We start from the raw sequence: 14,293 nt of genomic DNA, 5'->3' as shown, positions 1-14,293 counted from the left end.
CTAGTCCGCACCGAACCAAACACCCCTTTCTAATCCCACCTCCCTGCACAATGCCCATAACCCTCCATCTTCCTCTCATCCATATACCTGTCCAACCTTTTCTTAAATAATACAATTGACTCCGCCGCCACTATTTCTCCCGGAAGATCATTCCACACAGCTACCACTCTCTGAGTAAAGAAGTTCCCCCTCATGTTACCTCTAAACCTCTGCCCCTTAATTCTTAACTCATGTCCTCTTGTTTTAATCTTTCCTCCTCTTAACGGAAATAGTCTATCCACATCCACTCTGTCTATCCCTTTCATAATCTTAAATACTTCTATCAAATCCCCTCTCAACCTTCTACGCTCCAAAGAATAAAGACCCAATCTGTCCAATCTCTCCCCATACTCCAGATGCTTAAACCCAGGCAACATTCTGGTAAACCTTCTCTGCACTCTCTCCACTCTGTTTATATCCTTCCTATAATTAGGCGACCAGAACTGCACACAGAACTCCAAATTAGGCCGCACCAACGTCTTATACAATCTCAACATCACCTCCCAACTCCTATATTCCATGCAATGATTGATAAAGGCCAGCATACTAAAAGCCTTCTTCACCACCCTATTCACGTGAGTTTCTACCTTCAGGGAACGATGTACCGTCACTCCTAAATCTTTCTGCTCTTCTGTATTCCTCAATGCTCTCCCATTTACCACATATGTCCTATTCTGATTCTTCTTACCAAAATGAAGCACCTCACACTTATCAGCATTAAATTCCATCTGCCATTTTTCAGCCCACTTTTCTAAGCAGCCCAAATCCCTCTGCAATCCTAGAAAACCTTCTTCATTATCCACTATTCTACCTATCTTAGTATCGTCTGCATATTTACTAATCCAATTCACCACCCCATCATCTAGATCATTAATGTATATAACGAACAACAATGGGCCCAATACAGATCCTTGAGGCACACCACTGGTCACCGGCCTCCAACCTGACAGACAATTATCCACTACCACTCTCTGGCCTCTCCCTTTCAGCCAATGTTCAATCCATTTGACTATCTCAAAATTTATACCTAAAGACTGCACCTTCCTAACTAACCTTCCATGTGGTACCTTATCGAAGGCCTTACTGAAGTCCATATAGACAACATCCACTGCGCTACCCTCATCCACATTCCTAGTCACCTCTTCAAAAAATTCAATCAGATTGGTCAAACATGACCTTCCTCCCACAAATCCATGTTGAGTACTCCTGATCAGACCCTGTCTATCCAGATGTTTATAAGTACTATCTCTAAGAATTTTCTCCATTAATTTACCTACCACAGACGTCAAACTTACAGGCCGATAGTTGCCAGGCTTCCTCCTTGAACTCTTTTTAAATAACGGAACCACATGCGCAATGCGCCAATCCTCCGGCACTATCCCCATATCTAATGACATTCGAAAAATTACCGCCAGAGCCTCTGCTATTTCCTCCTTCACTTCTCTCAATGTCCTGGGGAAGATCCCGTCTGGTCCTGGAGACTTATCCACCTTTATATTCTTCAAAAGCCTTAAAACTACACCTTTTGTAATCTCTATATTCCCCATATTTACCCAATTTGCTTTTTTTATCCCACATCTCCCAATATCCTTCTCCTTAGTGAATACCGAAGAAAAGAAACTGTTCAATATCTCCCCCATTTCTCTAGGTTCCACACACAGTTTTCCACTCTGATTTTCTAAGGGACCAATTTTGTCTCTAGCTTTCCTCTTACCATTAACATATTTGTAGAACTCTTTTGGATTTGTTTTCACCCTGCTTGCCATAGTTTTCTCGTACCTTCTTTTAGCTTTCCTAATTCCTCTCTTAAGATTCCTCTTACATTCAATGTATCTTTCAAACATCTCCTTAACTCCATGCTTCTTATATCTAATGTACGCCTCCCTTTTTCTTCGAACCAAGTTTCCAATATTCCTTGAAAACCACGGCTCTCTCAAACCTTTTGCCCCTCCTTTTAACCTAACAGGAACATAAAGCTTTTGCACTCTCAAAATCTGATCTTTAAAAGACTTCCATCTCTCTACTACATCCTGCCCATAAAACAAATTGTCCCAATGCACACCCTGCAAGTCCTTTCGCATCTCCTCAAATCTAGCTTTTCCCCAATCAAAAACCTCAATCCTTGGCCCTGATTTCTCTCTTTCCATAATGACATTGAAGCTGATGGCATTATGATCACTGGACCCGAAGTGCTCGCCAACACTAACCTCCGTCACTTGACCCATCCCATTTGCCAACAGTAGATCTAACACTGCTCCTTCTCTGGTCGGCACCTCTACATATTGTTGTAAAAAACTATCTTGCACACATTTCACAAACTCTAACCCATCCATTCCTTTCACAGAATGTGTTTCCCAATCTATATGTGGAAAATTAAAATCTCCCATAATTACAACCCTGTGCTTATCACAAATATCTACTATCTCCCTACAGATTTGCTCCTCTAGGCCTCGGTCCCCTCCGGGTGGTCTATAATACACCCCTACAAGTGTAACCTCTCCTTTCCTACTCCTCAGTTCCACCCAAATAGCCTCCGTGGATGTGCCCTCTAATCTATCCTTCCTAGGCACCGCTGTAATATTTTCCCTGACAAGCAATGCAACCCCACCTCCTCTTGCCCCTCCGACTCTATCACACCTAAAACAACGAAACCCAGGGATATTCAGTTGCCAATCACATCCCTCCTGCAACCATGTCTCACTAATCGCTACCACATCATACTTCCAAGTATCAATCCACACCTTCAGCTCATCCACCTTTTTTACAATACTCCTGGCATTAAAATATATGAATTTCAGGGATTTCCCATTTTTTAATCCCTGTTTTCCCTCATCTTTAAGAACAACATTATTTACTTTTCCTGACAATTGCCCTTTATCTTCTTCCAGAGCATTTCCCTTCTCTATCACCTGCCCATCCATATTCAAATACTTACTACAAACTTTCATTGTTTTCATTCTAACCTTCTCCTTACTGCTCTGTACTATTTTGTTCCCTCCCCCCAACCATTCTAGTTTAAAGGATCCTGAGTAGCCCTAGCAAATACCTCTGCCAGGATTCTGGTCCCCCTGGGATTTAAGTGTAACCCGTCCTTACTATACAGGTCACATCTCCCCCAAAAAAGGTCCCAGTTATCCAGAAACTTAAAACCCTGCCCCTTACTCCACCCCTTCAGCCACGTGTTAATCCTCCACCTCATCCTATTTCTATTCACACTGTCACGTGGCACAGGGAGTAATCCAGAGATTACCCCCTTTGCGGTCCTTCTTTTTAACTCCCTACCTAACTGCCTGTACTCACTTTTTAGGACCTCTTCTCTAATTCTCCCTATGTCATTGGTACCTACATGTACCACGACCTCTGGCTCCTGTCCCTCCCACTTTAGGATATCTGGGACACGAGCAGCAACATCTCGGACCCTGGCACCAGGGAGGCAAACCACCATCCGGTTCTCCTTGCTGCGTCCGCAGAATCCCCTATCCGTCCTCTTAACTATGGAGTCTCCTACCACAATTGCCCTCCTCTTCCTTTCCCTCCCTTTCTGAGCTACAGGGGCCGACCTCGTGCCGGAGGCACAGCCACTGTCACTCCCCCCAACCTTGATGTCCCCCTCAACAGTGCTCAAAGAGGCGTACTTATTGCTGAGGGTTACATTCACAGGGCTCGTCTCTGGCACCTTACGTTCTTTTGTCCCTCTCCTAACAGTTACCCACCTTTCATCCTCCCGTGGCCCTGGCGTGACCACCTGGCTGTAACTCCTGTCTATGACTACCTCTGTTTCCCTAACCAGCCTGAGGTCATCGAGCTGCAGCTCTAGTTCCCTAACACGGTCCCTGACAATCTGCAACTCGACACACCTAGTGCAGATATGGACATCCGGGAGTCTGGAAGACTCCAGGACCTCCCACATCCGGCACTCCCGACAACACACAGCCTTAACACTCATCCCTTACCCCAATGAAGTAGTAATACAGACTATCATTAGCTTTCTCTCCGCCTGCTTTCGCCGAAGCCTGATGAGCCAAAGCCTGGAAGTCCCACTCCTTCACTGGGCCACTCACTCGCTGGCCGCTCGCTGTCCCTCTTATTTATTGGCCTTTTACCAATTAACCCCTACACACTCTCCTGTACGCTGGCTCGACCAATGGCCGCCTCCGACGCCGACTCCTCCCCGCAGACCCTGGTAAGAAACTTTTTAAAAAGTTTTCTTACCTGCCCCGGACTCTTTTCTTTTCTGTCCTTCTCCTCTCCTCTCCTCTCCTCTCCTCTCCCTACTGCTAAGCTCTGTCCCCAGTAAAAGTCTTTAAAAAGACCTTACCTTCCCGTCACACTCTCCTGTACGCTGGCTCGACCAATGGCCGCCTCCGACGCCGACTCCTCCCCGCAGACCCTGGTAAGAAACTTTTTAAAAAGTTTTCTTACCTGCCCCGGACTCTTTTCTTTTCTGTCCTTCTCCTCTCCTCTCCTCTCCTCTCCTCTCCCTACTGCTAAGCTCTGTCCCCAGTAAAAGTCTTTAAAAAGACCTTACCTTCCCGTCACACTCTCCTGTACGCTGGCTCGACCAATGGCCGCCTCCGACGCCGACTCCTCCCCGCAGACCCTGGTAAGAAACTTTTAAAAAAGTTTTCTTACCTGCCCCGGACTCTTTTCTTTTCTGTCCTTCTCCTCTCCTCTCCTCTCCTCTCCTCTCCCTCATTATTATCTTTATCTTCTCTCCCCTTTCTGGTTCCACCTATCACCAACCAGCCCCTGAATCCTCCACCACATCCTGCAGCCATTACCAAAGTACATCGGAGCAGTAGCCCATTTGACCCATCAAGTCCGTTTTACCATTCCACCATGAGCTGATCTGTTCCCCCACTCCCCTAGTTTCTCCCCATATCCTTTGATGCACTGACTATTCAGGTACCTATTGATCTCTGCCTTAAATGCACCCAGCAATCTGGCCTTCGCAGCCACTTATGGCAGCAAATTCCAGAGGTTCACCGCTATCTAGCGAAATAAATTCCTCCGCATCTCTATTTTAAATAAGTTCCCTTCAATCCTGAAGTTATGCCATCGTGTCCTTGATTCCTCTACCATGGGACAGAACTCTGTCCAGGCCTTTCAACATTCAAAATGCTTCTTTGACGAAACCCCTCATTCTTCTGAACTCCAAGGAGTACACTTCAAGAGCTGTCAAATGTTCCTCCGATGCTAAACCCTTCATTCCAGGAATCATTCTTGTGAATAATTTTTGCTTCACTCCTCCCTCTCACAGCAATATACTGCCTACCTCCCCTCTGATGCAGGTTCTTGACCTGAAACACTGACCATTCATTGGCCGCAGAGCTGCTGGACCTGCTGAGTTCTCCACACAGTCTCTGGTGCCTCTGATGTTCCCTACTGGTCCATTGAAACCAGTTAATAAGATGCCTGTCCCCAGGGACACCAGGCATGGATTAACCTTGGGTGAGGGGACATCTCACGTGGCCCTCTCTGCCCGGACCCCGCAAGTGGCCACATTGGCCGAGCCCAGGAGTGGCCCATCCCCAGCCCCCACCCCTACACCAGGTGTCCAAAGAACAGGAGTGCAGGGCTGAAGTGGAACCAGAACTTGAGCAGCAGCCGCCTCAAGCACTCGATCGGGGTTGCACCCTCTGTGTGTATCCGGAGCCTCCCTCTGCCTCATTGTGCATCAGGAAAGATTGGGCTGTGGAGAAGTTGGTGCTGACTGGGCTTTGCAGAGATGGTGGTGACTGGGCTGTGGAGAGGTTTGTGTTTACAGAGCAGGGGAACTGTTAATGATTTATTTGCTGGGCACTGATGCTGGCCAATGGGTAATGGTGGGGTGGACCCACCCACCGCTCTGAACCAGCTTCCAGCAGCAGCTTCAAGGTTTGGGAGTGAGCTCGTCGAGATGAGCAGCCTGTCGGAGCTGTGCTCGGGCCTCCCCTTGCGGCCCCTGCCCCCCAACAGAGGGAGAAACCTCAGCGTGCCTCATGCCCCCATCCACAGCCCTCCTCTCACTGCCGAGGATCAGAAGGTACTTTCCCTGCGCGCTGCTCAGTCTCACGGCTCTCAACAACCTTAGTATTCTTTCAAACAAAGCGTTTACTGTTTAGTCCATCTAGTGTGTGCTTACCTCGAAGAAGGGCTCAGGCCCGAAATAGAGGTATCTTTACCTCACATGGATGCTGCAAGACCTGCTGAGCTCCTCCAGCATTTCTGTATACTTGCTGACTATCAATCTGCCATCCACCCTAATCCTAGTCCAAGGGGTGAGCGTGGAGGTTTATACAGTTCCAAGAAGGATGTGTTGTTCTGGCGATCAGGCAGTCAAATCAGAGAGAACAGGTTTAAAGGGGACCTGGGGATATGTTCTTCACAGGTAGGGTGGTGGGTATGTGGAATGAGCTGCTGGAGGAAGGGTTGGAGGCAGGGACAATGTTTCAAAGGTCTTTGGTAGAATAGAGGGCTATGGGGCATAATGAAGGCAAGTTGTATTCGTGGAGACAGATCCTATTCAGCTGTGTGCTGTATGATTCTGCAAGTTCTTGTCATTCTGTTAATATATCAACCTATGCCTTGAATATTTTCATTGCTGACCCTCTGCACCCCTTGGTTGCGAATTCTAAAGGCTCACCACCTGTTGAAGAAACTTTCTCCTCAGTCTCAAACTAAACAGAATAATAGTTTGGTACAGATTAGAAGGGCCCAAGGGCTTGTTTCTGTACTGTAGTGTTCCATGATTCTGTAAATAGTGAGCCCCTTGTGTTGTGACTGGGTCCTGATTCCAGACCCTGCACCCTGGGGGAACATTGTCCCCTCATCTACCCAGCCATCCTGGAAAAATTGTGTTCCCTTCAATGACCCTGCCCACGTTCTCCCAAACTCTAGAGCACAGACAGTAATTGCTTCACTTCTCCTTGCAGGAATCAGGCTAATGAACTTTCACTAGCTGCCCTCTGTAAGACGTATGTCAGAGACAGAACAGAAACAGGCCCTTCAGCCCATTGTATCTATGCTAACCCCCTTTGCCCTGCTCTATTAATCTTGCGTCCTCCTGTGCCTTGGCTTTTTGAGTCTGTTTAAATGTCTCAACTGCAGTGACTGTATCTGATTCCACTGCCTCCTCTAAATATCAACACCTCTCTGTGTAAAAGAATCCTTTTATTCAGATCCCCTTCGAGTCTCCTTCCCCTCACCTTAAACCTACACCCTCTTCTTCTTGATAGCTGACAATTGGAAAAAGGATTCTGACCATCTACTCTTCCTGTACCCACCGCAACAGCTTCCTCTGACAGCTTGTTCTAGATACAGACCACCCTCTGAGTGAAAAGGTTTTCCCTCCTAAATCTCCCCTCCCCCTCATGTTAAATCTATGCTCTAGTTCCCAAATCATCTACCCTGTGGTTAAAATAAACCAGGGTATCTTTATCCATGCCCCTCATGATTTTATAAACCTCTGAAAGGTTAGGTCTCCGAACGCCTCCCTCAAAACCCTCCCACCCACACTGGCACTCAGCATCTCTAAACCTGGATCTATTAGGTCATCCCCCAATATCCTTCATATCAGTGGTTCAGCCCCCTACCCTCTGCCAGAGCTAACTCCTGGTGAAGTTCCTCTGCACTCTCTCCAATGCTCTCACATCCTTTCTTGCATGGGGAGATTATAACTGCACACTATAATCCAGGCACAGTCTCAGCAGGGGCCAGTATCATTGCATTAAGCTAACTTTATCCCTGTACACTAATCCTCTTACAATGAAGCCTAATAAACCATTTGCCTTCTGAGTTAATTGTTGACCTGTGTGCTAACTTTTAGTGATTGAGGTAGAAGTCCCTCTGGGCATCAACACATTTCATTCTCCTTCTGTTTTTAAATGCCTTTCTTTTCCACTGTTTATCCAAAGTGGGCAATGTCCACATCTGCGTGTTCTTGCCCAATTGCAACTTGCCTCTGTCCTCTTGGGATAGAGACAAAAATGCTGGATGAAGAGTGGGCAGTATTTATGGAAAGCAGAGTTCAGCCTGAAACAAAAAGGCAACAGCTCAGAAACAGGCCCTTTGGCCCATCTCTTCTGTGCTAAATTAATAGAACATTACAGCACAGTACAGGCCCTATGGTCCATGATGTTGTTCTGACCCATAGATCCCTCCCAGCCTCATAACCCTCTATTTTTTCTTTCATCCATGTGCCTGTCCAAGTCTCTTAAATGTCCCTATTGTTCCAACCTCTATCACCACCCCTGGCAATACATACCAGGCACCTACAACTCTGTGTAAAGAAAAACCCTGATGTCTCTCCTAAACTTCCCTTCACTTTGTACAGATGCCCACTGGTGTTTGCTACCCCTGCCCTGGGAAAAAGATACTGATTCTACTGATTGTCTGTCTCTCTGAATCTTGTAGATCTTTATTAAGTCACCTCTCATCGTACTTCACGACAAACTCTGCTAACCTTGCCTCTTAAGACATATCTTCCAATCCAGGCAACATCCTGGTAAATCTCCTCTGCACCCTCCATAGTTTCCACATCCTTCCTGTAATGAGGCAACTGGAACTGATCTCAATATTCCAAGTGGGGTCTAACCAGAGATCATCCCACTGACCTGCACCCAGTCCATATCCCGCCATACCCCTGTCTGTATTTTCCTTAAATGTCAAAATTGAGACCACATTCTCCACTTCAGCTGGCAGCTTGTTCCAGACCTTTACCACACTGTATGTAGAAGTTACCTCTGTTCTCTCTAAACCTTTCACCCTTAACCCATGTCCTCTTGTCTTGTTGAAACTGTTTCTCCAGAGATTCTGCCTGACCTGCTGAGTGTTTCCTGCATTTTATGGTTGTATTTCTAATTTCTATTTTATTGATTTTCATTTATTGAGTCAAACAGCACAAAACAAGCCATTCAGCCCAACTCACCCATACTGACCAAGCTGCCATTTTGGGCTAGTCTTATTTGCCTGCATTTGAACTTATCCCTCTAACCATTCCAATCTACAGATTGCTTCATTGAGCACTGCCCTGCCCGCCACAATAGAATGGATATTCCAGTGGCCATCCATTTCAATTCTCCATCCCATTCCCTTCCTCCATGGTCCATAGTCTCATGCACTGCCAGACTGAGTCCACCTTTAAATTGGAGGGACAACATCTCTTCCAACTGGGCACCCTCCAACCAGATGAGATTAATATTGACTTCTTTTATGTTTTTGAAACATCCTCTGTGTTCCAGGAAATTATTCTCAATTTTCTGGAACTCAAAGTCTGTGTAAAAAGATTGGAACGGGAATATAGACTCATTCCTGTTCCAGCATTTTACCTCCTTGACCCCTAGTTATTTTCATGGATTGCCTGCAGTCCAAATTGATCCACAGGTGATCCATGAACAACGGGCTAATGAATAGGACATCCAGCCTACGAAAATGCTGCACTTCAGGTATTCAGTCTAAACTCGTGGTGTGATACAGATATTTGGAGTTTTGGTCATCCCTATGTGAACGGCCACTCCTGGAAGGTATGGAGACACTTCAGAATGGAACATTCACATGTTCTATGGGGGGAAAAAATTCATCTGGCTCTCATTAATTCCCACCACTGCCTGTGATCTCTCCATTGCCCATCTCATTTCGCACAATTATGATCAATTCCACCCAGACCCTTATCACATCCGATCAACACCTTTTGTTGGTTTGGATTCCTCCCCCATGGTTTGAATTCTGAGACTTTCTGGTCTGCCTTTTCTGATTTCCTTGAAGAAGGGCTCAGGCCCGAAATGTCAGCAATATATCTTTGTCTCCTAAGGATGCTGAAAAGACCAGCTGAGTTCCTCCAGCATTTCTGTGTATTTTTACTATCTGCGGATCTTATCTGAATGCTTTCTGAGTGCTGCAACTATACCCACTTTCCCAGTTTCCTCCGGCAGCATGTTCCACATATGGAACATCCTGAGTGAAAACACCTCTCAGGTCCCTCTTAAAACCTCTCCCCCCTCACCTTACGCCTCTGTCCTCTGAACCTAGAATCGTCTACCCTGGGGGGGGAAAAGACTGGGCATTCACTCTATTGATGGTCTTCATGATTTTATAAACCTTTAATAAATCATGATAGCTCTGAGAGCCTCTCCCTACCTCCCACCCACACTGCCACTCAGTTCCGAATCATCTGTAAACTCGGACGCAGCTGTTAAGTCCTAACAGCAGTCCTTCTGCTATCACACTGGTCACAGCCTCCCAACTTGCAAACGATGAGTTAATTCCTGCTCTTTTGGTAGGGGGAGGAGAAATGTGCATCTGGAGTCACCAGATACTCTTAAAGTGTGGAGCAAAGAAGCTGGTACTGGAGGAACCCGGGGTGGGTGGTGGGGGGGGGGGGGGTGGGGGGGAGGGCGGACAGGCAGCATCTGTGGAGCAGGAGTCAGCGATATAGTTAAAAAACCATCGAGGCTCTTTCAGCTCTATTTGAGGAGCAATCAAACGTCTCAAAGATGCGTCGAGGGGCCTTCTCATTCTGGATGTGCAAGATGATCAAAGGGATGGTCAGTGAGGAAATGATGGAGGGGAGAGAGATGGGGAGGGGATTCCAGAGCTCAGGGCTCAGTCAGTTGAAGGGAGGGCCACCAGTGAGGGAGTAGATGAATCTGGGATGGGGAAGATGCCCTAACAGGATGGGTGCACAAACTGGAGTTTGAGGAGATTCAAAGGGCTGGGAGGGACATGGTGATGCTGTTTATGTGAGAGGCAGTGGGGGGTGGGGGGGTCAATGAGAGTAGGGTCAACAGGATAGCCTCATGCATACACAGGATAGTGGGACAGGGAAAAAAGTGTGGGATAGTGTCCTGGGAACGTCAGAAGGCAAATAGATGCAGAACAAGGGAATGGACATTTCAGCACCAGGAGATTAATCGAGAGCAGTGCAGCTTAGGAGTATGACCAAATGTTCATGATTATCTAGGCCATACACCTCCACCAGCAGGGTCTGGTTGGGGAGGTTTACAACAAACATGGAGCTCCCCTGCAGTTGGATAACAAGAGGAATGATGCTCCTGCCCTCCGACTCTAGAGACCCATGTTCAATCCTGCCTGCGCGGAGTTTGTACGTTCCCCTCCCCCCGCCCCCAGGGGCTCCAGTTCCCTCCCACATCTCAAAGACATGCAGTAGGTGGGTGAATCAGCCAGAGTGGATGCCCCCAGAGTGTAGTGGGGTATAGAATCTGGGGTAAGTTGTTGGGAATGTGGGGAGAATAACTGAGGAATAAACCATGAATGCAGATGCCGTGATTTGAAGTAAAAGCACAAGGCTGGAGAAACACAGCAGGTCAAACAGGGCTCTATGTAGCGAAGATAAAGATACATAACTGACATTTTGGGTCTAGGCCCTTCATTGAGGTATGAGCAAAATGTGGGTAGGCACCCAAAAAAAATGGTGGGGGTGCAGGGGGATGAGCACAGTCCCACAGGTAGGAGGTAATGGATAAGGGAGGGAGGGGGGATGTCTGTTAATGGAGAGGGAAGGGGTGGAGAGCTGGAGGAAAGGAAACAGGGATGGGAAAGTGAGGGTAAGCAGAAATCTGAGGTCAACGTTAATGCCACGCAGCCTGAGGGTGCCCAGCTGGAATAGTTGATGCTGCTCCTCCACTCTTCCGGTGGCTTTGGTTTGGCAGTGCATGAGGCCATGGACAGACATGTTAGTGTGGGAGTGGGGCACAGAATTGAAATGGTTGGCCACTGAGAGATCCCTGCCTTTGATAAGGACAGAGTGAAGGTGCTTGATGAAGCGATTTCCCAGTCTGCGTCCAGTCTCTCCAATGCAGGGAGTGTTCAAGTGGATGTTTGATGGTCAGCATGAATAGGAAGGGCTGAAGGGCCTGCATCTGTGCAACATCCCTCTGTGACCACAGCAACGATCCCTGAGGCCACTCATGGACAAATCTTATCCTGTTATCTCTGTTTACCACACACAGTGAATGATCAGCTGAATCTTGTAACTGGTAATTGAGAGAACTGTGAACTAGTTTCCAGTTGCTGCAGGTTCAGGGGATGGGGAGTAGGTAGGGCCAGAGTCACTGACAGAAGGTGAATTCTCTCACCTCAGTCTAATGCCTCCTCCTCGTGAGCACAGATTGTGGCTCGGGGAGCACCACTTAGCTTCAGATCCCAAGGTTACTGCTCCTTTATAACAAAAGTTTATTCAGACGACACGACAAAACACAAAGTATAAACGTAACTATAGTAAAACCCCTGGTATCCGGAATTCAAGCAGCAGCCTCAAGCAATCGGCAAAAAAAATCAAGGAAAATAAGTGTAAAAATGAAAATAAACAAGAATAAAATAATAGGTAAAAATGCTCAAATTTAAAAATGTAAAAGTAAATGTTCTCTGAAGTAACACATGAACCTTTGGTGAAGATGGGAATTAATATTTAGCCAGCGGAGCTCCTTGGATGGACTTTGCTCATAGCAGATGTTTGAATGAAGTTGTGTGAAGCAGCAATGGCGTCGCCTAGTATGAAGAGCTGGCGAGCGGCCATTGGGGTGACTCTCTTAAAGTGTGTCCTGATCCCTGCTCAGTAAGCATCGCCCTGGTCGAGGCTTTATCTGCTTGAGGTGAGGTTAATTATCTATAATGTTATTGTTCGTCTTTTGCGCGGCTCCGTGGAGGGGGAGGAACCTGCAGATGCAGCAATGGTTAAAGGTTTTCAAAGAATGTGACTGAAAATAAAGTAAAAAGCTTTAAGGTTTATATATTCATGCAAGTGAAGTTTGTTTAGTGTAATATTTTTGTCTTTAAAACTGTTTATTCTTAATGCAGGTGTATCAGTGAGGCATTGTAAGAATAAGTTTCAAGCAACTGGAAGATGTACCCATCCAGCATCTACCATTCCCCATAGATGCTGGGTACCAGGGGTTTTACTGTACATCTATAGTAAATGTATTGTTCACAATGTTGGAAATTCAAGAGAAACGCTGCCCCTCTGTTACATATAAATTTCATGTTCATATTAAAATCCAGTTGTTGCTGTCTACAACAGGCTTAATCCCCTGGGTGGCCAGAGTGTGGGTGGGGGGGGGAGGGGGAGCGATGAGTTTGGGTGTCTGGGAAGCTGGTGCTAGAGCTTTGTTTGGTGATGCAGCTGGCACTGAGGAATGCATTGCGTTACTTCCCCTCGGACCTGCATGAGACCCTGGCCCCTGAGTTTGCCGCTGAGCTGAGGGACTTCGGCCACATCTACATGTACCGCTTCTGTCCAGAGATCGAGATGAGGTGAGTGAGCGAGGAATCTCGTGGCCCTGTCCCTCTCCACGCAATGGCTGCATCACTCTGCGATCTGCCTTGACCCCAGGCTAAAACCTATCCCCAAGCCCTTTCACTCCCACCCCCCTTTCCATACCTCAACCCCACCCCCCAACCACTTCTTCAACCAGCTCCTCCCCACCACACCTCTCCAACCCTCCCTAAATTCCTTCCAACCCCCCACCCCTCTCCAAACCTTCCTAACACCACCTCCCCTTCCCCAAATCTCCCCTCTCCAACCCTTCCACCCAAACCCCTCTCCAGCCCTAGATCAGGAACGTGGATTGATGAAGCTCATTGAATATACATGTCACCACCAAGGTGGTGGGGGGTGAGCCCCATCAAGCTGCCACTGTGGGTTTTGGGGATTGGGTTCGGGGGGTGGGTGATGGGGTTTGGGGGTGGGATCAGGGAGGTTGGGGTCATTCGGTGGAGGTGGGGGTGTGGTCAGGTGTTAGGTCAGTGGGTGGGTTCAGGAGGTTGGAGGTCGGTGGGTGAAGGAAGGGGGTGGGGGCCAGTAGGTTGGATTGGGTCAGGGGGTAGAGTGGGGGGGAGTTGGGGTCTGTGGGTGGAGTTGGGGATGGGGTCAGGAGGTAGGTTTGGGAGTGGGGTCAGTGGGTGGAGGAAGGGGTGGGATCTGTGGGTGGGGTCAGGATGTCGGTTTGGGGAGTGGGGTCAGTGGGTGAAGGAGGTGGGGGCCAGTAGGTAGAGTTGGGTCAGGGGGTAGGGGCCAGTAGGTAGAGTTGGGTCAGGGGGTGGGGGCCAGTAGGTAGAGTTGGGTCAGGGGGTGGGGGCCAGTAGGTAGAGTTGGGTCAGGGGGTGGGTCCAGTAGGTAGAGTTGGGTCAGGGGGTGGGGGCCAGTAGGTAGAGTTGGGTCAGGGGGTGGGTCCAGTAGGTAGAGTTGGGTCAGGGGGTGGGGGCCAGTAGGTAGAGTTGGGTCAGGGGGTGGGTCCAGTAGGTGGAGGCGGGGATGGGG

At 47.9% G+C, this 14,293-nt stretch overlaps 1 protein-coding gene across 3 annotated transcripts in view; it reads left to right on the top strand.

Annotated features, from left to right (window-relative positions):
* The first annotated feature begins 5,886 nt into the window (after nt 1-5,886).
* The window catches only part of uroc1 (urocanate hydratase 1), a 74,891-nt gene continuing 66,484 nt past the window's right edge, over nt 5,887-14,293 (top strand). For 2 of the 3 annotated variants that reach the window (XM_069936498.1, XM_069936499.1), the window contains exons 1-2: nt 5,887-6,064; nt 13,157-13,287. In XM_069936498.1, coding sequence (XP_069792599.1) covers nt 5,939-6,064; nt 13,157-13,287 — 257 coding nt within the window. In that variant the 5' untranslated portion in view covers nt 5,887-5,938. Of the gene's footprint in view, nt 6,065-13,156; nt 13,288-14,293 lie in introns of those variants that run through there. The other variant, XM_069936500.1, reaches the window with a different exon arrangement.

This window comes from Narcine bancroftii, chromosome 5 (assembly GCF_036971445.1).
Source record: "Narcine bancroftii isolate sNarBan1 chromosome 5, sNarBan1.hap1, whole genome shotgun sequence".
Taxonomy (NCBI): domain Eukaryota; kingdom Metazoa; phylum Chordata; class Chondrichthyes; order Torpediniformes; family Narcinidae; genus Narcine; species Narcine bancroftii.
The sequence above is the reverse complement of the archived record's forward strand: the minus strand, read 5'-3'. Positions and strand labels throughout refer to the sequence as shown.